The 27,127-nt window shown below is 38.3% G+C and overlaps 1 protein-coding gene across 1 annotated transcript in view; it reads right to left on the bottom strand.

Annotated features, from left to right (window-relative positions):
* Nucleotides 1–24,840, bottom strand: part of GFOD1 (glucose-fructose oxidoreductase domain containing 1) — a 40,599-nt gene extending 15,759 nt beyond the window's left edge. The window contains exon 1 of the mRNA XM_039349203.1: nucleotides 23,554–24,840. Coding sequence (XP_039205137.1) covers nucleotides 23,554–23,806 — 253 coding nt within the window. The 5' untranslated portion in view covers nucleotides 23,807–24,840. The remainder of the gene's footprint in view (nucleotides 1–23,553) is intronic.
* Nucleotides 24,841–27,127: the final 2,287 nt, after the last annotated feature.

Genomic DNA, 27,127 nt, shown 5'->3' with positions numbered 1-27,127 from the left:
CAGGCCATTTTGCATACTTTATTTTATAGGATGCTTCTAAAATGTAATGGTTGTAGACAGGCTGTTTCCTCTCTGCCTCATTCACAGAACTGCACAGGAGTTCCAGATGCTGGGATTTTTTTATCTGGAACCCTCCCTCCCTCATTTCAGTTCTTTTTTTAAAATCACAGAAAAATAAGTTAAGCCACAAAAGATACAAAGATTGTGCCCTGTGGCTTTTGACTGATAATTATTCAGTAAAACTATGTGAACCATCCAGAGTGATGCTTTGGGTCCTCTCCAAAACTCATTGTGGTCATTTCAAGAACCTTACCCCACATCATCTAAACATGCATCTGCACGCAAAGAAGATACTTCCACTGTGATTATCCCCGAATGGCTTGGCTTCCCATAGCATTCAGAGTTTTCCTCTTAATAAAACTACACTTGCTTTAGTGTTAACATGATCATTCAGAAGTGCAGAATCTTGTGGCACCTTATGGAACATTTTATTTCTAAATAACTTTTCTAAAATTATATCCCACTTGATCAGATCTTTAGATATACAGGCCATTCTGGATTTAATAGCTATTATTATTGCAGTTGGTATTTGAGGCCACACTATACTTCATACAGGTGTAATAAGCAGAGGCAGAATATAGGGATCTCTATCAAGTGACTAGGGAAGCTAAATCTGTGGAATGTCCACTTGATTAACCATTCCCCAGTAAAATATTGAACATCAAGATCAAAGCAAATAATGCTTTGCACTGATCCAAATTTTGGTGGTTATATTTATTTATAAAATTTATTGGCCGCCCATCTTACCACAGGGTAACTCTGGGCGGCTTAAAGTCATAAAAATGTATCTATCTATCTATCTATCTATCTATCTATCTATCTATCTATCTATCTATCTATCTATATAGTAAAATACATATAAATTAAAACTAAACATTAAAACTGTATGCCTGCTAACCTGACAGGTCACAAGGCACAGAGAAGGAAGGGGAGTTCCCCCTATCATCCTTGCCAGTCCTCTTTGTCAGCTGCACTATTTCTGAGCACATGAATGCTAAAATCATGGTCAAAATTATCCAAGTTGAGGTACAGGTGAAGTGGAGGGAGTGACCTTGATGTGCCAGCACAGTTGCCTCCCACTTCACCTGATGGCGCTTCTCGATACCTGCAACCTGTCAGACACACTATTCTTGGACACAAGTGTAATGCTCTTCCATAAGAGCACTAGATTTATGTTTAGAAATGGCCCAATTAATATGTCACACACAGGGAACAGCTCCACATCTGTATCCTGGCATTTGCAGAATTTGAAAGTTGGCTAAATCCTTGCATCAGAAATCCACCCCTCCCAACTCTGTCCCACCACATATAAAGGAGAGAGCAAATAGTATATGTTTTTTTTTTCCCAAACTGGAGAAAACAAGCTAGAGAAATCCAGCAATCACTTCCCTTAACTTGCCTCATTTGTAAGGGCAGTACGACTCAAGAGCCTCACTCCTGAAGCACAACAGATTTCAGGCACCAGGTACTTGATCAGCTTATTTTTCTGCTTATTCAAAGACAGGAAGATGCAGCTTTGAAGAAAAGCCCAATTCTTGTAGCATTTGCAAACGGAAGAACAATTCATTTTACCATTAGTCTAAGTAACGCTACAGCAGTGGTTCTCAACCTGTGGGTCAGGACCCCATTTGGGGTCAAACGACCATTTCACGGGGGTCGCCAAACAACACAGTCCGCCATTTTTTCCCCCCTTTTCCTTAGCTGTGCTACTCCCTTTTATTCTATTGGCTTTCGAAAGCCAATAGAATAGACTCTCTTGAATAGAGTCTAATGCTATTGGCTTTCAAAAGCCAATAGGAATTGTCCAGGCTGTCTGTGCCCTGCTGAGCCCGCCAAAAGTCCCATTCTGCAAACAGTGCTGCACCAGTTGAGTAGTTCTCGACTTACGACCGGTTGAGTAGTCCTCGACTTACGACCGGTTGGGGGTTGCGGCATTAAAAAGGTTGAGAACCACTGCGCTACAGCAAACTGAAGGGCAAGGAATGTGGCAAGACATGGCAGGAAAAAAAATCTCCTCTCCTCTGTTCCCTAAATTTTGTTGTCAGTGTTGAAGTAAGATTCAACCATCTGCATGATCAATTTCTCTCTCTGGAAATAAGTGATGAGAGGACACCTTCAACAGTGAAATATCCTGGATCATCCCTGTTGTGCAGTTGCAGCTTCTGAGACTTAAGAAGATGAAGTTGGTTCCACTAATAAGGAGAATCCATCTCAAGGATGTTGTTGTTTTCAGCTAAAACAGGGGTCCTCAACAGTGGTGGGATTCAACCACTTTGGCAGAACTGGTAGCTAATTTTTTGTTGCCCAGGCCCAGAATGGACTTCCGGAAGCGGCATCCACACAGAGAACCGGCTGTTCACATGTTTGAATCCCATCACTGCTCCTCAACCCCCGGTCCGTGGACCAGCACCAGTCCACAGCATGCCAGAAACTGGACCGCACAAACAAGTGAAGTCCCATCTTCAGGGTGCAGGCAGTACACAAAACCATGCACCTCCGGTCCACAGAAAAACCTCTCTCCACTGAACCAGTCCCTGGTGCCCAAAAGGTTGGAGGCCGCTGAGCTAAAACTACTTATGAACCAAGTACAGGAGGGGTTATATTGGCAAGTGGAAAAAGGCAAGGAAGAGACCGCATCAAGAATTCCCTTGAATGGGTAGCTGCTGAGTTTTGCAACCTTATAGAAGGCCCATTGCTAATCCCTGAGTAACATTCCTTCCTTGCATTGTGCTACCCAAAAAAGAGAAGGAAAGTAAGAGGACAGCCATGGTGGTGATAAGGAAACTTCTCAGAACAGCAAGAGAGTCACTGAGAGTTTCTATTTTTGTATTTAAAAATCATGTTCCATCTCCCGCTGAGCCATGATTGAGAGGTGTGTGTTCTAAACTCAAGAAACCAATACCTCCATTGATTACAGACAGGGATCTTAATTTTGCATGGTAAGGAAGGAATAGAAGTTCTGTCACCTACAAAATCAATAATCACAGATTACTGCTGATTGATAAAGTTGGAAGGAAAGAGAATAAAGGTGCAGTCCCGTCTGGGAGGAAGTCCCACTGAAGTACAAGTTCCTGCATTTGTGACCTCTCTCAACTTTTCTATCTCTACCTTGATGCCTTAGAAACCAGCATCAAAAAAGGTCATTATTCACTGAATAAATCAGAGTTGGCTAGGTCTGCACATATGCTAAGCAAACAGATCACAGACTATGTAATGACTTTTCACCAGATGTGACCCCAGCCAGAGAAGCTATTCAGCAAAGGTAAACACTTCACATTCACTGGCATGAGAAGTCTTAACAAGACAGGACCAGAAAACCCCAGAAGCATTCCAGAGCGTGGACCAAAACTTAGGCGTCTTCCAGTCTTTCAAGCTTTATATTATTTGAATCCAAGACTAGGAAATGCAAAACGAAATGTCATTTTTAAAAAGATAAAACAGAAGCTCATTCATAATAGTATGAGAGGGTAGGAATGTTTACTGACATCATGCCTCTTCAAAGTCATTTGTTGGCAATCTGCATCGATCCCACACATTATTCACGGCAGTAGAGGTAGTCCTCGACTTACAACAGTTCCTTTAGTGACCATTTGAAGTTGCAACAGCAATGAAAAAAGTGCCTTATGACTGTTTTTCACACTTATGACCGCTGCAGCGTCCCTATGGTCCCATGATCAAAATTCGGATGCTCGGCAACTGACTCACATTTATGCCCCTTGCAGTGTCCTGGGGTCATGTGATTCCCCTTTTGCTACCTTCTGACAAGAAAAGTCAATAGGAAAGCCAGATTCACTTAACAACTATGTTGCTAATTTACAACTGCAGTGATTCACTTAACAACTGTGGCAAGAAAGATTGTTAAAATGGGGCAAAATTCACTTAACAAACGTTTCACTTAGTAACAAAAATTTGGGGCTCAATTGTCGACTATCTGTAGAGCATTCTTGATAGCTGACCCTGAAGCTCCTTAAGCTGAAGGGTCCCTGTGACCTCAGACTAGAAAGAACATTTCACTTCTTTTATCTAGTTCCGCTTCCTTCTTTCTACCCGGTAAAACAATAAAGCTTATATTTATTGCCAAAAAGGGAGCCCAACTTCATGTTGAAAGTGAACAGAACATTGCATAATCTATAGCAACAAGATTTCGCTTGCAGAAATAAGAGCCCTGTGTGACTCAAGTTGTCATGTATCATAAAACTGTTAGCACTGTGGGCCAATTTTAGCTATTTTGCTGCTCACTCCCTCTGGTCACAAGGAAGCTGAAAGCATATGCACAAGACATGGCACACTTTCTGAACAACTGATGGTATGTCTCTCTCTCTCTCTCTCTCTTATTTAGAGCCATTCCTAAACAGGCAATATGTATTTTAGCAGGATTCCAACGTAAGAAGGATGCAGATCCAAAGTACGTTTTACAGAAGCCTTGAAGCACAGCAATCCGATGATTAGTTCAAACGCCTAGCCAAAAGGCTAAACACACTGTATCTAACTCCTGATGCTACTACCTTCAGAAGGTGCCAGCTCATTAATAAGCTATGACTACAGAGGTCAATGCTGGCAGACTTTCCTAATTATGCACCTCTTGAGAAAAGCAATTGCTCTGCCAGGGCATGCACTCCTGACTCCCTGGCTTGAATATAACGTATAGCACTTCCTATTCTTTGATTTTACATCAATTTGAGAGCGGGGGGCAACCTCTTTCTTTTAATTCCATGACCACAGTAGCCACCGACTTCTTAGATCTGTATTTTTCACTGATATATTTGCTCCTGAGCAAAGATAAATAAATGAATCCATGAAATATCACAAATAGTTCAACTGGAAAAAAAATTTTTTTTTTTGCAGGTAGCATTTATACGAAAGCCTTTATGGAATAAGTACAGGTAGTCCTCGACTTGTAACAGTTCATTTAGTGACCATTCAAAGTTGCAACAGCACTGAAAAAAGTGACTTATGACCGTTTTTCACTCTTATGACCAGTGCTGTACCCCTGTGGTCATTTTGGTCAAAATATGGATGCTTTGCAACTAGTTCATATATATATGATGGCTGCAGTGTTCCAGAGTCATGTGATCAGCTTTTGTGACCTTCCGACAAGCAAAAAAAGGTCGTAAAATGGGGCAAAACTCACTTAACAAATGTTTCACTTAGAAACATAATTTTTGGGTCGAGGACTACCTGTACAGACCTTTACACATGTAGCTTTTCCTGGAAGATGGATTGATTTCAGAATGGGAACAGCAGCCTGAACTTTGCTGGTTCTTGACTTGATAGACCTATGCATGAGTCAATCAATCAAATCTTTATTAAGGTCATAGACCAGCATAAGAAGGGCGATATACAAACAAATATAATTTTTTAAAACTTAAAATTATTAAAACAAAATAATACAAGATTTAAAAAACATAAACATACATTTTAAAATATATAAACAAAAGTCTAAAAAAATAAAATATCTATAGGGAGGGGAAAAACATTAAATAAATACAGGTAGATAGGAGTATATGTGAACTAGAATAGATATGACACCATATCTCGACCAAACAAGGCAGTACATACTAATGGGCAAAAATTTGAAATTAATCAACAGAGGTAAAATTATAAGTCGAAAAATTTCAACAAGCAAAGTGATGATGATAGACAAAACAAAAGGAAACACCATAGCAGTACTCAGCAATCTCAGAAACAAATAATTTAGCAAATGTAATTTTACATTTATTTGCACAAAACTCAAGCTTAAGGTATAACAAGAAAATGTAAAACTTCATCCTTTTTGTTCAAATTTTTTAGATATTAACTAAACTTACTATTACTCTGCTCAGCGAGGCTTACTCCTAAATAATTTTGCAGTGTAGTAGTATTGCATTGTCTAGCAAAAATACAGCACTGAAAATAATATGTTAAACAACTTATGAAAAGGACTCTGACCATAAAAATCAAAAGAAATTGGTTAGTAATACAAGATTTGCTATTGATTAAATTCAGAAAAAAAATATTCGTAATTATTCAAAATGGATCAGCACTTCATTATACCTATCATACAATACATTTAAAAGCTAAAGCAATTTTTTAAAAGAAGAGATTGGTAAGTCTGGGAATTTTCTAAGCCATATCCCGTTCTCAAAAATTTGCTTTTATGTTTCTGAGAGCACCATGAACTTATTGTGAAACTACCTAGAGTGATTTCATATGCTATAAATACCCCTGAGGAAGTTGCTGCTTTCAATCACTTGTCTTTGAGGACTAAAAGCTATTTGCATATTCTTTCAATATCAGTTGCTACCTATAATTATTTCATCTCTAAAATACTAAATACTGAAGCAAAGCCAGGCTATAATGATGTGCCTAGAGATCTCCACTAAACTTCAGATATGAAGCTCTTTACGCCTATATACTTCAGGGATATTTCTGTTTATTTCAAAACATTTCTGAGAGCAAAATTGAAAGTGAAATCTGATCAAAAGGAAATGAGAAATGATACCATTCAAATATAGCCCCAGCTCCCCACATATGCTGATGGAGAGATAACTCAACAAGACTTTCCCTGTGTGGACAAGTACAGGATTCTAATGTACTTCAGTTTAGCAATTCCACCTTTATTCACAATACAAGTAGTCCTCAACTTAACAACAGTTCATTTAGTGACCGTTCAAGTTACAATGGCACTGAAAAAAAATGACTTATGATAATTTTTCACACGTACAACCGTCACAGCATCTCCATGATCCCATGATCAAAATTCAGAAGCTTGGCAACTGACTCACATTTATGCCCCTTGCGGTGTCCTGGGGTCATGTGATCCCCTTTTGCGACCTTCTGACAACCAAAGTCAATAAGGAAGCCAGATTCACTTACCAACCATGTTACTAACTTAATAACTACAGTGACTGACTTAACAAGTGTGGCGAGAAAATTTGTAAAATGGGGCAAAGTTCACTTAACAAATGTTTCACTTGGCAACAAACATTTTGGGCTCAATTATGGTCGTACGTTGAGGACTACCTGTATTCACATTTCTGCTTTAGCCTATTACATATAACCCAGGCTTCTTTCAGATAATCCTGGATTATACAAGACAAGCACAAAAACTATCTGCTGAACCTGGTATTAACTTAAGATTCTGGAAACACCTGTTCTTTGTTTAGGATTGATAATGCCAATTTGTTCTTATTCAACCTGCATACCTCTTCTAAATAAAACTTAAATAATAACATAACAGAGTTGGAAGAGAGTAACAGAGTTGGAAGGTTGCAAATAACCTCAAGTCTTGAACTGAACCATAAATTACATATTTTTAATAATGATCGTGACTATTAAAATGGATATTAATGAATACCATTAACAAGCAGGATTTAAAAAAAAATTGACCAATATTTGATTCTCCTGAACCAAAGATATTGGTAGTAATTCTCCCGAGAAAAATTTTCCATTATTTGCCTAGAATACATAGATAATCAGGCGTAAGGGAGATGTTTATTTGAAGGTTATAAAGATGAGACAAGTCCAGCGATAGAATTAATGTAAAAAAAAAAAAAAGCATTTTACATCTTTCTGAACAGCAGCTCATTCAAAAAACATATAAGGCTGCTATTTTAAGCAAGCAGTCATCTGATGCTAAATTAAAATGCATGTTCTGCTCTTGCAATTTTGCAGATGAGCTGCTGAGAGTTTAACAGTGAAGAAGCTATTAGATACAACATTTTGCCATCCATTTTCCTCACTGAACACATTTAGTAGTTCACGTACACACATCCATTATAAAATATCAACATTATTTGCACATCTTGAATAATTCAGGGATCTTCTAAAATACTGTTGTACATATTGGGAGCAAATGAACATTGGTTTCATATACTAAACTGATCAAGAATCATGTATTTTACTCTCTGAAAAACATAATACCCTCTTTTACTGTTCCTCACATTGGTGGCCTCCAGATATATTGGATTACAATTGTCATAATACTCAGGCTGCCATGTTTTTCTCCAGCTAACACTCTTTCCTTATTACTTTTGTCTTTGTGATCCTTCATTGCTATCCAATCTGATATATTTAATAGGCCTGCAAAACAGTGATATTTCCATTTAAATTATTAAAAATAGTATGCCTAAATGCCACACAAAGTAAGTAAACATCGATCAACACTAGCACGTCTTTCCCTATTCTAGTCTACCTTAAAAATTGCTGATAATTTTCAGTCCCTGGGTGACTCTCCCTAATAAATAAAGACCACACAAATGGAAATCCAAATCTCCAGTTTGTGTGCAAGAACACACAAACTACATGTTCATTGTGCAAGAACACCCAAACTTCATTCCCTCTACTCTAAATAGGCTAGAACCCATCACAAATATTGAAACTGATTATGAAAAGCATGTTTGTCACTTTATCTGCAGTATTGCAGGCTAACTCTGCCCACACCCAGGAGTTGGATCCTGACCAGCTCAAGGTTAACAGCCTCCCATCCATCCAAGGTGGGTAAAATGAGGACCCAAATTGTTGGGGGCAGCGTGTTGACATTTGTAAACTGCTCAGAGAATGCTGTAAAAGCACTATGGAGCAGTATATAATTCTAAATGCTATTATTATTGCTGCCTACAACACCAACTTTACAAAATATTTCATTAATACATCTATACTTCAAGGGCTCCATTCTCTTCTTCTATTCGTAATTTTGTTCAATAAGATTACAACTGTGACAACTCAAGTGACCACTTAAGCAATCATATTTTACTTGATTTAATGTTCTTAAGAGGCAGATTCTATTATCCACAAGTGTTTATAACCTTTAATTGGACATCCTTCTGTGACCACAGTACAAAATAACCCACTTAAAAACGTTTCCTTGAGATTCTTCTGCCCTTACACATACATTGTTTCTCAACTACTGTTCCTGTGATGCCCACCACTGCCAAGGAATATATAAGGTTAATTCTCTGTAATTATTTTCTGCAGCCACCGCACTGAATATGCATATTTATCCCAGAACATATAAGGCAGAAAAAGGGTGCTTTTCAGAATAATTCAATCTGCGTTTCCCCCCCCCCCAAATTATGAAGGCGTACTTAGCTTTGTTTTCTCCTTGTTCAAAATCCATGGGACAAATCTCCAGGATGCATCTGGGGTGAGCTATGTCCGTTGATTGTAAGCCCACTTAAAAGACAAACAATAGCTGTGCCTAAATGTATTCTTTCTTGAAAGGTACATTCTGTGGCTGGCAAGGCTACCTTATCTCTCAAGTACATGATTTTTCTCTCACCGTTACCAGGCTAAAAAAAATAGGCTGTTGAGATAGATGGAATTGGTTTAGCACAGGGGTAGGCAACCTTGGCTCTTTTATGACTCGTGGACTTCAACTCCCAGAATTCCTGGGAGTTGAAGTCCACGAGTCATAAAAGAGCCAAGGTTGCCTACCCCTGGTTTAGCACAAGGTTCGCCACCCTGAAGAAAGAACAATATGAAAACACAGCAGACTCATGATGAGTGGTAGGGAATACTTTTATAAAAATGTAATTTAAATAGTGAAAAAAAGACATGGCCTTTTTTAGAGGAAGTCTACGCAATATGTCAAGGCTTACTCAAAGCAGCCTTGGGGAACTGAGACAGATGACAGATGACATCTAGCAGTCTGATTAGCAAGTCTTGGTATTTAAAAAAAAAGGGGGGGGCTACTTTTGATGCAGGCCAGAAAAAGTGTGAGATTCATCATACAATGGTGTCTGAAAAGCTGAAGCTTTATCTTGTATACTTATCACACAATTAGAAGATAGTCTTTTTCCCCCATAATGAGTAAAGGTCGTCCTCAACTTAATGACCATAACTGAGTCTGGAATGACTAAGTCACTGCAGTTATTAAATAGATCGCCATGCAATCACGTCCAATTTACAACCTTTTTTTTGTGGTAAAGCAAAAATACAGGGTTGTTAAGCAAACACAGGGGTTGTTAAGCAAATCTGTTTATCCAAAACCAAATCCAAATTGCAGTCACCCAACTAAGGAGCATTGCAAACAGCCATAAATGTGAACCAGTTGCCAAAATGTTTGACAAATGTTCCAAATGCAATCATGTGACCACAGGGATATGTCTGTGCACAGTTGTTATAACTTTGAACTTGGGCCGTAAGAAATTGGGATGTGAGTGCCAGGGGAAGGGAGGACTGTCATAACTTTGAACAATCACCAGTCATTAAGTGAGGATTACTTGTATGAGGCATTTCTAGTGCAAGGGCCAGAAAGTTTGCAGCAGTTTCCTACCCCATCATTCTGATTAGAACTATATCTTCTTTTTCAGCCCCATTAATTCTTCCCAGCTCTCTAATCCTGCTTCCACTGGCAAGCTTGGGGTAAACTTCTATCTCCCAACATTAGAGATTTCTTGGGAAAACTGGTGAAGTTCTGAAATGGGAAGAATGGGCACTACCTCCTCCAGCACTGGTAGAGAAAACCGCATATACACCAACATAAAACATACTGCAAGACTTAAATTTGAAGGAGAATATTTGTAGCTCAGGGTTGAAATGGGGGGTCCCTGGTGCTCTCTGAAGTTGCTTGTTTTCTTGCAGATGTTTCATTATCCTAACTAGCACTGAGAGAAGCAACCTGGAATTAAGGAGAAACTTCCTGACAGTGAGGACAATTAACCAGTGGAACGGCTTGCCACCAGAAGTTGTAGGTGCTCCATCACTGGAAATTTTTAAGAAAAGGCTAGACAGTCACTTGTCTGAGATGTTATAGGTTCTCCTGCTAGACTAGAAGACCTCCAAGGTCCCTTCCAGCTCTATTCTATTCTATTCTATTCTATTCTATTCTATTCTATTCTATTCTATTCTATGTAATGAAACATCTGCAATAAAACAAGCAAGCTCAGAGAGCACCAAGGATCCCTCAGAGTAAAATTTGTTAAGTTTTTTTTTAATTATTAAGTATAACAAATGAAGAGAAAGGAAACTAAACAATACACAAAGAAAAAAAACAAAGTAATGAAAATATTCATGGATAAATTTACACATATAAAAGTTCTACATAATCAATTACAGGTAGTCCTCAACTTACAACAGGTTCAATAAGTGAACGTTCAAAGTTGCAACAGCATTTAAAAAATGACTTATGACTGTTTTTTACATTTACTACCGCTGCAGCATCCCCATGGTCAGGTGATCAAAATTTCGATGCTTTGCAACTGGTTCATATTTATGACGGTTGCAGTGTCCCGGAGTCATGGGATCACCTTTTGCAAACTTCTCACAAACAGAATTAATGGGGAAGCCAGATTTACTTAACAACCCTGCTGCTAACTTAACAACTGAAGTGATTCACTTAACTGTGGCAAGAAAGGTTGTAAAACAGAGCAAAACTCAGTTAACAAATTTTTCACTTAGCAACATAAACTTTGGTCTCCATTTTGGTCGTTGAGCACTATCCGTAATGGCAGCCAAATTTTATTATAAAAATCCTTAATCTATGTTGATGGTTCATTTGTAAATTGCTAATAATGGCAATTCTGCAGAATGCTGAGTAGTTGGTTAATGTCTGCAGAGTTTGTGTTATTAGCAGTTTTTTCCACCGACAAACAATATGTATATTTTAACTGTATAAAAGTCATATGAAAATCAAATTTGTAGAACCTACTTCAAAAATTCATTGCCATTAAAGTTTAATTTTGAGGGCAGGGGGAGTACAAGGTAGAGAAATGAAACTCCTCGATGCTTCCTGTGTCTCAAAAAAACCCATTGTCCAACAGAACAATTAGACTTTCAATTAAATCTTAGGGCTTGTCAAGAGAGTATCTTTTGAAACTTAATTTCTGAAGTGTGGCTTTTGGTTTGTTTGGGGCAGGGGTAAACAACCTTGGCTTTTTTATGACTCGTGGACTTCAACTCCCAGAATTCCTGAGCCAGCCAACTCCCAGAAGTTGAAGTCCACGAGTCATAAAAGAGCCAAGATTGCCTACCCCTGGTTTGGGGTGTGGTTGTGGGTGTGTGTAAATAGAGAGATCATCTGAATGAGGACTCTATCTGCAAATTCTGACCAATTTGGCAGGGGATACATGCATGCGGTCTTGGATTTTGCCTCACTCATTTTAGACAGTGGCTCAAAACACTGTGATTAATGGCATTACGGTTTTCAATTGATGACATATGTTCAACCGTTCAACTTATACTTGCCTTCAACATCATTTATTTTTTACGTGCTAGCATGTCACGGTTCGTGCATTTTGTGCCACATTTTTATTTAATGCCGAAATATACATTCCAAGTATATCTGTCAGGCTTGGGTTCTGCTAATAACAACTTGGGCTTTGGATTCTGAAAGTTATAATACCTCTGGCATGCTTTAAATCTATAGCTGAATGTGCAGACCCATGAAATATTATGCAAGTTTGCTACACTGAATTTTCCAGATTGGTGGTTCATTAAATTAAGCTTTGTTCAGATATACTTGGATTCCACAAACAGTTGAATGTGGCTTAATGATTAATATATATTATAAACTAATTCCACAGCTTTAAATTATGCTTCTAAATAAGATAACCTTAATTAATATGGCTTTAAAACAGTGGTTCTCAACCTTTTTAATGCCGTGACCCCCCAACCAGTCGTAAGTCGAGGACTACTCAATCGGTCGTAAGTCGAGGACTACTCAACTGGTGCAGCACCGTTTGCAGAATGGGACTTTTGGCGGGCTCAACAGGGCAGAGACAGCCTGGACAATTCCTATTGGCTTTTGAAAGCCAATAGAATTAGACTCTATTCAAGAGAGTCTATTCTATTGGCTTTCAAAAGCCAATAGAATAAAAGGGAGCAGCACAGCTAAGGAAAAGGGGAAAAAATGGCGGACTGTGTTGTTTGGCGACCCTCGTGAAATGGTTGTTCAACCCCAAATGGGGTCCCGACCCACAGGTTGAGAACCACTGCTTTAAAAAGTACTGGTATATATAATACCCAAGAATGCAAACTTCCAAACTGTCATTCACCTTTCATATAATTTCCACAGAAAAAAAGGTCTGTGATACTAAAGTTTACAGACATTGGAGGGAAGATAAAACACTACTGTATTTAAACATTTTAAGAATAGTATAAACCACTATAAATAATCTTTGTAGCAGAAAATAGGGGGGGGGGGTTGTACATTGTAGTATTAGTCATGACAACTTCATGGCCAAAGAAAAGAGATCCACAACTGTCCAGCATTAGAGCTATTTTCCACTGTAGAGTTCAGTGATCCCATCTCAAAATATCTAAGTATTAAATATTTGAAAGTTTACAGTCCCCAATCAAAGCTAGAATATAAGTCTATAGATTTATTGCAGAACAAACAGATTTGACAATTCTTCCATATAATTCAAGAAATAAACAAATCTGATTTTATTTTCCCATTTTAACTAGAATGGTTTGGTTAATTTATACTAGGCATATATATACAAATGTATTCTTGCATGAATCACACCTCACACCTGCAATTATGTCCTCAAATCAAACTAATATTTATGCTTCATATTACATTTAATCAAAGCAACTTTCAATCAATGAAAAGGGTAGTAGTATTTAAATGTCAATAAATTATTTCACTATTGGTCCACCGAGAAAAAGACAAGACCTTTTTTTTATAAAAAGAAATATGACAAAATTCAAGGGCACTGTACTGTGGTTTGCTTGACCTCCTAGGTTTAATACTACAACCCATAATAGGGTTGGTTCATACAACAAACCACAAGTACAACTGTAGACCAAAATGATTAAGATCCCAATAATCTAAATTACTAAATGACTATTTAAACATGGCAATGCAGAATCATCAGGATCAGCGACACTTTAAAAATTCTAAGTAGGTTCGCCAGAAATAATGCAGTGGTCTTAAGATACAGTGGCTATGAATATCCAATATTAAAAATCTGTCTTGAGTATCTACTGTCCGGTGTCTTTCTATTAAGTACTTTGATGAAAAATACGAAAGAATTTTTCACTTTATTTTTAATGGGCTAATTTCCTCAAAGTAAATATATTTACAAATCTTATCTGGAGGAATGAATATATATGGTTGAACACACGTAGTTGCAATAAAAAGTTCTTTGTTTGAATGCATGCTGTACATGTTCACTTCTGAATGAGTCTACAGAAAAAAGATTTAGGTAAACTTTCCCATATAAAAAGAATGTATACATAGCCTATATTTACTAAAGCAAAAATTTATTGCCAAGTCAAATTCCAACTTCTGGTATAACATTTGGAATGATCTCCTTTTTAGGATTTACCCATCTCTTGTAATTCGATGCTCAGCCAAGAATATTCTGTTGCTTTAAAAGTTATATTTTTATAAATATTAGATAACATTCAGCAAGAATATCTGAACTAGTGCTGATCAGGTTAGTGTTATGTTTCCACTATTTGTGTACTGTAATAGATCAGCACAACTAACAGGATATGGTTAAATGGTCTGATGACTTATTTTTCTCATTCTCGTATCTCCAAGAGACAATAGGTAAAAAACAATTTGCTAAACATGGATGTTAAAAGGGGAACCGCAGTCAAAACTGGTAAGATGGTTAAGTGCAACTTCATTGTGATTTGTTCCTCAAAGATGCTTTGAGGAGTTTCCTTTCAGCAGAATTCAAATGGTGATTTCATATTTTTTTTTCTTACTCCAGTATGGACGTTGTTTGCAATTTCTTCTTTAGAGATGTATTTTTATTTCCCAATCTAATCTATAGGCATCTAATGTCTCATGGTCTCCCATCAAGGTGTTAAACAAGCCCAATTAGTTTCTGAGATCAGTTAGATCAGTGGTTCTCAACCTGTGGGTCGGGACCCCATTTGGGGTCGAACGACCATTTCACGGGAGTCGCCAAACAAGGCTGTCCGCCATTTTTTTCCCCTTTTCTTTGGCCACGCCCCTGGCACCCAGTGATGTATAAGTGGTTGGGGATCACCACAACATGGGGAACTGTATTATGGGGTCGCGGCATTAGAAAGGTTGAGAACCACTGAGTTAGATAGAATACTATCACATCATTGTAACCGAAAATTAATTCAATCCTGGGGAAAGATTAATTAAAAAGAGTATATCCTGCTAAAAAAATAAATGGATTTTGCTTCACATTGAAGTAATTTTACAGATATTAAAAATGCATCTCAGGGATCTTAAATTATTACAAGCCTCTTCCACATACACAGGCTGTTTGACATCATTTATCTATTATGTATTTTAGACATTTATAAGCTGCCCAGTTCTACAACAACTCTGGGATGTTTTATTTATCCTAATTTTGCCTTGATCTGATTGGTGCGTCTAAGTTATAATGAATGGCTACAACCATAGCAGCTGCTTGAAGCACACAAGATTATTACATAATTTGGAAGGAGGAGAAAAAATATTGAGGAAAAGTGTTCTGTAAGATAATTTAAACATTACATTATTATTCCAGGAAGTATATCCTGAGACTAATAAAATATCATTGATTCTGTTTTCCTTGTCTCTGGCACAATAAAAATAATACTAAGTAAGTTCAACTTAGGGGAGACTTCATATTATTCTTATACATCTTATTCATATACTTCATATTAGCTTCCTCCTTCTGTTATATATTCAAGATGGACAGTGATTTTAATATTTATATGTTACTTATATGTAAGGGTGTAAGTCTATATATATGTTGTATATAGTATATTTAAATGTGTGTTATGTATGTGTACACTTTGAGAGCAAGCAACTAAATTTCATTTTTAATATGTGCCATTCTACCCACAGTAAAAAATGACAACAAAGGTTATCTATCTATCTATCTATCTATCTATCTATCTATCTATCTATCTATCTATCTATCTATCAATATTATCTTTTAATTAATCATAAAACAAGAGATGGTTAGAACAGCAATGTTTGTACATCAAGAGAAACTCATCTGGGTTCAATTTGGGCTTGCAACAAGCAATTAAGAGACTAACACATGAGTTCTAAGTATCTTGTTCCAGTAGCACATCTGCAATTTTGCAAACAAATTGTGGACAACTGCTGGAAGAGATTTGTCAGCTCATAAAATAACTGCCACAGACGATCTAACCAAATTATAAAAGAATTTACTCCAACTTCCTCAATCATTATCTCCTACAGGATGATCCTTACTACCTCTACTTACCTGGGTCTTTTATCAAATAATTCTTTCAAAGCAAACACTGGACAAGTTCCTCATGCTCGCTGTTTTCTAATAATAAACTCATGCATCCCAGGCATTCTCAGAAATTAAAATGATGCTAAGCCCTGGCAAGTGCCAAAGAAAGTATCCACAGGCATACTAGTGCTCAAGAACATTATACTGGAGCTGCCAGGTACAGATAGTAAGGAAAGAAAACAATGGCAGTAGTATCTAGGCCAGGCATGTCCAACCTGCGAGCCGATGCAACTCTGGACAGCTAGCAATGCAGCCCCACAAGATTATAAACTTTTAACATTATCATGTGATTTATATACATTAACTATATTATATATTTTATATGTGGCCCAAGAAAATTCCTCTTCACTCAACTTATCCCAGGCAAGCCAAAAAGTTGGACACCCTTGATCTATACACAAGAGCACAAAACCCTTAAAATTCTTCATTTTAAGATATGCAGACTTTGACAATAATTTGAAGGAAGTACTTGTGCATACCATCTATCTGATTGACACTAACTGGGTGCCATCATGTTGGGGTTGACTTTTAGCAAGAAGATAGATGGGTTTTCTCCAATGTAGTAAGTCCCCAATATAATCCTACAATGCTGTAATTGAGTCCATTCGCCTTACTGCTAATTGTCTTGTCTTCTGGCTTCTTCTACCTTTCCCAACATTACAAATTTCTCTAAAGAGCTAGATCTTCATGTAATATGTCCAAAGTATGATAATTTGAGTCTGGACACTTGTGCTGTGGATAAGAATTTTTATTCTGATTTATTTACGGCACATAGAGAGACAATTTTTAAAGGACTCAATATTTTATTCATCCTTTTTCACCACCATTAGCAGTGCCAGAAGATATGGCAACAAACTACAGGCATTGAGACCTATGATTTATATATATCCATACTGTATAATGTACCTCATGATAGTCATATGAGTTGACAAAGTCTTCTGTATAGTCCATCCTATACCTTGATCAGGGGTGTCAAACTGCCAGTCCGCGGGCCAGATGCATCATGCTGAAACCGCGCCCATCCCAACTCTGGCAATGGAGAAAAAGTCACGATACGTCGTGACACATCACGTGACATGGCGAGTTTGATACCCCTGCCTTAGATTATCCATGGAGCACCTTTTTCAGGTCCCTTCACTAGTACATTTGAAATAAATAATTCTTCTTTTATTTTGGCAGAACCCGAAAAAAAGAATAATTTGCCTGTAAAGTTGAAATAAGCGCTCTCCTTGGGAGACAACTCAAAGTATATTTGTTTTTCAAAATCTTTTATTGCCGCTCTTTTAATTTATGTGTTTGATATCCATTACATTATTAATGGATTTTTTCTATCTTTATTTATTTTCTAAATAAATAATAAATGGGTTAAAGTACGTACTGCAAGTTTAAGCCCTGCTGCAATATTGTGAGGCACTTGAGGCCCTATCCAATGGATATTGTCAAGATATCCGAGACTGTAAAATCTTTATATTTAAATTCCTACATACGAACATTGTCTCGGAATCCAGAACTCTGCAGAATCAATATTCTAGAATCCATGAAGACTTTTACCCATATAGATCTATTCTAAAGTTTCTTGTCTCATACCTGATCATAAAACTGGGGCAGTGTAAAAGGAGCAGTCCCACAAACCTTTTCAGTATAATCTCATGTAAACAAAATATGAAGATTATTTTCTCCATGACCTGATATACAGGCTCTTTTTGATCTAGCCCCTAAAAAACAATAATCTATGCTGTATAATGATTTGCAAAATAAAGGCTGAGGAAGGAAACATGGACTTCCTGTTAAGTAAATGGCTATGTACCCATACTCCCACCTAGCCAATATACCAGGAAAGGTAGAGTCATAGGAACATAGATGTCCAATATAAATCGAACTGTTACTGTACTTGGCAGATTACTGTCTGAATCATAATACCTTTCTATTGAGATGGCCAAATTGACTTCTTTGATTACAGTAGAGAAAGGACAAAAAATACATTTATTGCTGACTGGAAACGCCTTATAGATTTTTTGAGCAAAACAGAAAAAATAAATTCATGATTTATAGTTTAGATAAATAGGATTGATGGAGAGTCATCTATCCTATTAACTTTTAGGGAAAGAGGTAAATTTAAAATTGTACATATTGTGGAGTAAAGAAGATCAGAACTCACTTTCTATTTTTTTCTTTCTTTTCCATTTTTCTTTTCTTTTTTCCTTTCTTATACTTTTAGCTTTCTTTTTCATTTCTTTTTATTTTTACTTTATACTAGTTTCTATTAGTTTTTGCCTTCCTTTTTAAAAAATTTTCAGTAACATTGTAAGAAAAATTATTTCAGAGGTCTTGCCCAAATTTTTCTATAAATGGCGGGGATTCAATCTGGAATCTTCAATATGCCGGGCATAGGTTTTACCAGTGCTTTTTTTCTAAAAAAAAAAAAAAAAGGTGCCGGAAGTCACACACATCATACAACCCACCTTGCCTACCTTACAAGGTTCCATCCAAAAAAGGTGCCAGAACTCTGTTCTGGGCATTCTATGAGAAAAAAAGCCCTGGGTTTTACCAACATGTCTGTTTAGAACAATCTCTGGATATTTCCTTCATGTCTATATTTATGCTAATATTAAAACAACCTGTTAAAAATGGAGAAAACCCTCTAGGTCTAGAACCAGTATTTTCTTTGATGCTACATTTAAAACTGAAAAGAGCTCTTCTTTGAAAGAAAGAGTCAATTTAGAAATATGAAAAATAAAACAAAATAAAATAAACATTTGCTCAGGAACCAAATACACAAGGGCTGAAGATCTGAGAACAAAAAAAACACAAAGCGTTAGTAAGATGAATAAAATTTTCTCCAGGATACATGGGATCCAGGCTACAAAGGGCAAATATTTCATTCAAGTATGTTCCCGAGCCATATTTTAGACAGTAAAATAGCAGACTTCTCAAAGCTGAGTGAAACTAATTAATAGTTAATATTAAAAAATACTTATGAAGAGATTTTGAGGGGAAGGATGTCACGTCTACCTGTTTTTTAAAAAGAACAAAGTATAATGTTTAGGAATGAATTAATTTAAAATTTAAAGTAATTTAAAAGCAATTATAGAGAAATAAACCATCCACAAAATTTTTCAGAAAACCATGAAATCCCAGATTTGTTTACCATTTATTAGAACAAAAGAAAAGCCAAATATAACATTAATCAACATTCCCCACAAAACATTAAAATTATTTGTATATAATTCTTATATAATATATATTTTACATTTTTATATCTTTATATTAATCATATTACCAGGGGGGAAAACATACACTAATATTTAGTAGAGCTTTTCAATATACAGGTATTCAGCATAGTATATAATGTGTCTTAATTGCATGACTATATATATATATATATTCCAATTGTCAATTGTGTCAAATTTGATGTCTTGTGGTATAAAATATGCATGCCTTTCAGTATCATTGAAGTGGTTTCCTCAACAGCTTTGCTTAACTTCAAGGAATCCCTGATTGAATTAGTCACTAATATAATGGAAGCAATCAGTTGCTTCTTTAAAGAGAGACACACATTTCTCACTGGAAATCTTCAACATTTAACAGCATCTTTCAGAGACACTAGAGACTAGACCAGTGGTTCTCAACCTTTTTAATGCCGCGACCACAACCGGTCGTAAGTCGAGGACTACCTAACCAGTCGTAAGTTGAGGACTACCCAACCAGTCATAAGTCGAGGACTACCCAACCGGTCGTACATCGAGGACTTTCCCTGCCCGGGAGCACCACCCTTGCACCGGCCGAGGCATAGCTGGCACGGGGCAGAGACGGAGCAGGCTGACCACCGGCTGGGCCACCAGCTGGCCCAGCCCAAGGGAGGTAAGGCACCCACCAGGCCCCACGCATGCCAGCAACCCTCCCTGCGCCCGCCAGCCTCCCACTTCCCACCCCTGGCCCTCTTTTACTTACATTTTTAGTAGTTGCTCAGCAGGGAGGGGTGGAAACTTCCAGACAGCTCGCCTTCGCTGCAGACAACTTGCAGCATCGTTTGCAGAATGGGACTTTTGGCGGGCTCAGCAGGGCAGAGACAGCCTGGACAATTCCTATTGGCTTTTGAAAGCCAATAGAATTAGACTCTAATCAAGAGAGTCTATTCTATTGGCTTTCAAAGCCAATAGAATAAAAGGGAGTAGCACAGCTAAGGAAAAGGGGGAAAAAATGGCAAACTGCGTTGTTTGGCGACCCCTGTGAAATGGTCGTTCGACCCCAAATGGGGTCGCGACCCACATAGACCAGTGGTTCTCAACCTTTCTAATGCCGTGACCCCGTAATACAGTTCCCCATATTGTGGTGACCCCCAAGTGGGTGTGGCCACCAATAAGAGGGAGTAGGACAGCTAGGGAAAAGGGGAAAAGATGGCGGACAGCGTGGTTTGGCGACCCCCGTGAAATGGTCATTCAACCCCAAATGGGGTCCCAACCCACAGGTTGAGAACCACTGACATAGACTATAATTCCTATCATCCCCAATATGCTACTCACTTTGTTCCTTCTTAACACACCTAAATAGTATCTGCTTGGGGAAAATCTAGGATTTTATAAAGAGAAATGATAACCTAGCAAATGGGGCTCCCACTTCAGTTCTTTCTCTCTAGCAGCAAAATAACAAAAGAGATGAATCACTAGAAACCTGTTATAAAGGGGGATTTGGAAAAGTAGTAAAATATATTTTGTTTTTCTCTTTTGTGTCAGGCTACATGTCTGAGGACCAACTTTGGTTCCTGTCTTATCTTCCTCTGAACTTGAAACAGCTGTTGCATTGGTCTGAAAAGCAGAAGTGAAGACACTTCTTTTTTATGCAACTGCAGCAGGTATGCAACTCAGAAAAAACTTTGTTTTGGCAATTTAAACAAAATGTAACACTGCTGAAAAATATCTAAAGATATTTTTTTTATAAAAATAGAAAAATTCTATTCCATCACATTTTCATATAGTGCCATTCTATTTGAACACACAAGAGAACAAACTTCAATTTAATGGACCCCTTTTTATGCAACAGACTAAGGTTTTTTTTCTGGACAGGCCCTGAAGTAACAATCAAGTCCAATGCAACTTAATATTTTATGATAATTTTACATCATTCATAATTTATGCAATTTGCCAAATGACAGGGTTCCTAAAACAATGCAAACTGAAATAACATAATCTGCTTCATTTATATTATGAAAATAATATAAATCATAATAAATGACATGATTTGTGATTTAATAGACACTTGGGAATAACGGACTCACCCTCCCTCTCCCTTGATCTGTGTTAAATTAAGGTTTCATTGTATATACATTTATGCAGTCTAAGAAGGAATACAAAACTAATTATTATGGGTCAGTATCATTGTGGGTCAAATTCTTCATGATTATGCTTGTGTAATGTTTACATGCTATTTTATTTTTGTGAATCATTAAAAACAGTTTTTGCCTTTGAAAAACTATGAAAATGTTTAAAAATTCTAAAGTAAATCATGATTCTTAACTCTTGTCTAAACGAACTTTCTCCAGTCTGGTTGCTCTCCAGATAGGTGGAACTGTAACCCCAACATCTCCAGACAATATGAAAATGCTACTGTTTTTCTTGCTGAGATTTTTTTTTTAAAAAAAAAAAGAACAATACCACTGGAAATGAAGAGGAGCCAATTGATAAGAGTTGCAATCTAATACTTCTGGAATACATTTTATTTGGGAAATACTGATCTACACTGATTGCAGATCTCCAAGATTTTATAAAGTAATTTTCTCCATCCTTACCTGGGAATGCTAGATATTGAAAGTAGGATCTGTTGCAGTCAAAGTATGGCTTTAACACAAAGCTATATCACTTTCCCGTAGAAAAATAACTTCCATAAATTCAAATAGAAATTTAACACTGGCTCTTTATACAAGACAACATCCTTGTCTTGTAGATGTTTACACTGTAAATAACAATGCTTTATTTATAATAAATTTTAGCAATAGAGGGTAATTAAGTGCAATGATTACGTTGCCCATCAATTTTTTTAAGACTATTGTCTCTTATATTTGACAAAAATAAAAGGGTAGCAATGGAAAGGTCTATGGCATGATTGTTCAACCATCTGACTTGCTTGGGACACATGGATTGAAGAGGAATTGTCTTGGGCTACATATAAAATAGATAATATAGTTATATATATAAGTAGCAAAGTTCTTTTTTTAATATATATTTTTATTATTTTTTGGGCTACCTTACTAGCTGTCCAGGACCATATGCAGCTGGTGGTCTATATACCTGGTCTACAAGGTATTTGAAAAACACTAACTTAATTAGGGAATCAGTAGGTTTAAGGTTTATTTCCTACCAAACATTTTTCAAAAAAGCAGGGGTGAGTAGTCAGAAAAGCTAATTATATTCAATTCAAAATGAACACACAAACCCATTCCAAAGGGGGAAAATATTAATTTAGAATCAGATAGGCTTTAGATATTTTAAGCCACTTTCTATCTGCCTTTGTAGCTTGAGCAAGTGAAACTCAATACTGGGCATATCAAAACCCAGTCCTATTATTCTCTGATCATACACCATGGAGCACCAGGTAGATATAAGAATTTCAGAAGGAAAACAGCTGGAACTCTTAATTTTGAATTGTTTGAGTAAAATGGGCTGACCAAGTGCACAGAACTAAAGTTCTCAAAGAATGATTTGATACAAAAATGTTAATTCAGTCACAGAAGATAAGAAATCAATGAGGAATGTAAAGGCTACCCTGGCCAGGAGGAAAAACACCAGGAATACAAAAAATGTGGGCAAACCGTCAGTTTAGTTGAAGAATTCTGTGCAGGTTTATATTCCCCTATTTAGTCACTCTGACAGTTTCTAATGCAACCTGTTTTCAGTGCCCAGGATTATAAGAACACCTCTAAAACATATGAAGAGGGCCTTCGCTTGGCACTTTAATGCATTCAAAAGTTACACCCCTGTATACAAGAAAAGACTTTTGAAGCACTAGTTAAACATCTGGGATTTGATATGGAGAAGTACTCAGATTTAGGGCTTATCAATGGAAAGAAAGGCCCTGTCACACAAGCAGTAATAAAAACTGAGCCTGTGCCCCTAAGGATGTGCAGAGCCTTTTTTCTTTTTCTTTCCAATAAATGACAGAGCAGGTTCCACACCTAATCAAAGGGCACTCTAGAGGGCATCTAGGGCAGCCAGGGATTTGGCTTCCAAGCAGGCCTTTTCCAGTTCAAGGCGCTGCAGCTTTTTCCACGGCCTCCCCCCCCCCCCCTCGGAAGTCTCGCCCGCTGCCGGCCACGCTCTCCATGGAGACTCACCCAGAGTTTTCACGGCGATCTGCCTGGTCAGGGGAGGGGGCAGGTTGATGCAGACCAAATCCACATCCTGATGCAGCAAGACCTCGTCTATCCGGCTGGTGTAGAAGGGGACGCTCATCTCCTTGGCCAGCTCTTCCGCCTCTTCCTGAGTGCGGCCCCAGAGCGCTTTGACCGCGAAACCCTCGTCCTTTAGAAGCGGGATGATGACCCGGGCGGTCAGGCTGGTGCCGAACACGCCCACCCCGGGCAGCATGGTTGTTGTTGTTGCTGCTGCTGCTGCTGCTGCTGCCTGCTCCCCTCCACCCTCACCTTTTTCTCTCTTCTTCCTCCTTCTCCTCCTCCTCGCTGCGACCTGGGTGCCCGCGCCTTCCTTTCCTCAGCGTCGGCCCTTTCGCGCGGAGCCGCAATATTACGAGCAATGCGGGGTTACTACGCGAAGGGCGCCCAGTCCCAACTGGGAACTGCTGCTGCGGCTGCTGCTGCTGCTGCCGCCAAAGGGAGCCAGCGGCACCCGATCCCTGCAGCAGTGGCTGGCTCTGCTCCCGGCCGCGGGCCCCTGTCGCGTCCAGGGCGTCTTCATCAGCAGGCGGCTAGTCTGCCCGGCTCGCTGCCGTTGCCCCTCCATGGCCGGGTCATCCCAAGCGCGCACGGCCACGAGCTCCCCGTGCCTGCGCTGCGCACACGCGGGCATTCAAGTAATCCGGTGATTTTTTTAAAAAAAAAAATCCCGACCAACCCGATCGCTTGTTTCTAAGGCTCCATCCTCTGCAATCGCCCTACTGCATCCTCGCCGTCTCGAATGCAAGGGCACCGAAGGGCAGCCAACAAGTGGCGCGGGAGCCAGGAGTCGCCGAAGCCACAGCAGCCGCCCCGCTTCTAATCTCCATCTGCCATGTTCCCCACAATACACGCCAAAGCATTGTGAGGATAGGAGGAGTTTGGCTGTCACCTCGAGTGGATTTTTTTCCTGCAACGCCCTCTTGAGCTCTCAACCTGTCATTGGCCCCCAGGCCGGCTGGAGGGTGGCTCTGGCATACAGGGAGGCTTCCCTGCTTGGCTTTCTCAGCCCGGAGCTGAGCTGGCTCTGGCGAAGGACTACAAGAGAGATCGATCGTTAAGGAGTAAACAAGGACCGCGAGGCCCGGCTGGCTGTCTCCCGCCGCGACGTCTGACCCCGAGGCCTGACCAGTCGAAAGGACGAGAGAAGGGCAGAGGGCTCCCGCTGAAGAACACAGGCCAGGAGCCTGCCTCGCTCCCTGATCTTGCCCCTTTCGGAAATCGTAGCTGATACAAGACATGGTTAACCATCCCGCAGGGGTCTCCAAACTTGGCAACTTTAAGACTTGTGGACTTCAACTCCCAGAATTCCCCAGCCAGTGACTGGGGAATTCTGGGAGTTGAAATCCATAAGTCCCTGCTCTACTTGGTGCTCACTTGCAAATAATTCCATTGTCCCGTGCCCCTACTTCAGAGTCGGAAATGGGTCCGATTTTAGTGACTGAAAAGATGGGATCTACAAATTCCAGGCTTTTTCCAAAGTTCATGGAACTATGGTCCTGAAATCAGGCATTTCTCAAGCAAACTTTCCCTCTACTCCCTTAATGCATGTTACAAGAAGGTATTGAGTGGCATCTATAAAACATGAGGGTTTTTATGTAATGGTTCAGGCATCAGTTTGGAGACCATGAATTCTTACTCCCACCTTAGGCCCAAAGCCAGCTGTCTCTCAGCCCTCTTCTTCAGGCACTTATTGGGAATCATATTTCTCTCTCTCTCTCTCTCTCTCTCTCTCTCTCTCTCTCTCTCTCTCACACACACACACACACACACACACCATGAGAACATACACATTTTTCCCTATTCATATTGTTTGAGTGAGAAAAAGTAATTTAGCTATTATTCCCAATGTTAGAATCATTTTTTAAATGAATACATACAGAAATAATGAATACATACAGAAGGAATTAGTGACCTGTGAGTGTGTGGTTGACAGACTCAAATCAACGTGTGTAATTCAATACAGTGCAGATTTTTTTTTATTTGATCCAGCCAAAACATTTAAGGCTTCTTCTGATCTCTCATTAACAACTACCTCACCCCTTTTCTGCCTCTTAGCCTACTTCCTTTCCTTCCCCCTCCCCCCCCCATGTTTCCAGTTTTGCAGCTTTTTCCACACAAATACTATACTGAAAGAACATTTTCACTGGCAATAAATATTTCTTTTACTCGGTTACTAACCATTTTCTTCACAGAAGTTAAGATATATCTGAACGTTTTGCAGTACCTAGCTAAATGGGAAGGAAGAAGGTATATTAAGAAATAATTTGTAAGCTGCCCAGAATCACTTAGTAGGACAGATGGGCCGCATAGAAATTAAATAAATAAAAATACATACATATATGCATACGGTGGGAAAATCACACCTCCAGCTAAACCAAAAGAGGGAGAGGGAGATGGGGAGACAGAGAAAGTTTCATCTGTCTCAAATACAGAAACTTATTTTATTTTCAGGCTGCATGAGAAACAGAAACGTGGGCAGTATGTGAAAATACCTCCCTTCCTCTATTTCTCACTTACTGATAGTAGTTAAAAAGCTCTTAGGTTCATAGCAATGATAAAATCTCCAACAAGTGGCCACATAAATTACAATTTATTTTTTAGGTCATAGTAGCAGAAATGGTGCCTGACAATACTTTGCCTCAATTTTTTTTTTCACTGCCAGAGGGCATGTCCACTTAAGGAACTGCTTTCTTTAGCAAAATGTAAAAATAAAAATGAATCAAGTGGCAGAGAATGTGAGAGATGAGGATGACAGAAAGAAACAAAAGAGGTTAATAGAGGAAAAAAAACACCGTTTTATTATAGGCATATATATTATAGACTAGCTTTGGCTGTGTTGATCTCTGCATTCATCCCAGATAATTTTTCCTGGGGAACATACCTCTTAATATAAAAATTTGGAAGAGCTTCCATTTTTTTACTTAAAAAAGATACTGCATTCTTAATTAATTAGTAACAGCAGTGTCTGCTTCCAATGCACTGAACAGAAAAACCATCACAATTGACCAATTTACCTCAGTATCCTACTTTGTATTATTAATATTTACTATATATCATTAATAAATTAATATGTATTGTGTTATTATTGCTTGATATTAAATTCCAAAAAATGGAAATAATTCATGAAGTAACCAATTATAAATGTGCAACAAAAACCTGTAATCTAACCATAATTCTAGGAGCGCGCCCAATATTTTCAGTTCAAAAATTTACAATTTTATAAATGCTATGAGTTTGAAACAATCTTCAAATAAATACAGATCTTTTGTAGATTTTCAAAGCTAAGAATTACCAAATATTGTCTTTTGATTTATTTTCCTTGATTCTGAACTAGTCTAAGGTGACCAACCGTCCTCCTTTAGGGAGGACAGTCCTCCTTTTATAAGTTCTGTCCTCCCTCGAAAAGTGTCCTCCTACATGTCCTCCTTTTCAATATTTGAAGACTAATCTGCAGGGCTTTTTTTTTTCTCTCATAGAACGCTCAGAACGGCGTTCGGGCACTTTTTTTGATATT

This window comes from Crotalus tigris, unplaced genomic scaffold, assembly GCF_016545835.1.
Source record: "Crotalus tigris isolate CLP2741 ecotype Arizona unplaced genomic scaffold, ASM1654583v1 scf7180000017564.2150845, whole genome shotgun sequence".
In the NCBI taxonomy this organism is placed as follows: domain Eukaryota; kingdom Metazoa; phylum Chordata; class Lepidosauria; order Squamata; family Viperidae; genus Crotalus; species Crotalus tigris.
This window is presented reverse-complemented; position numbering and strand designations above follow the sequence as displayed.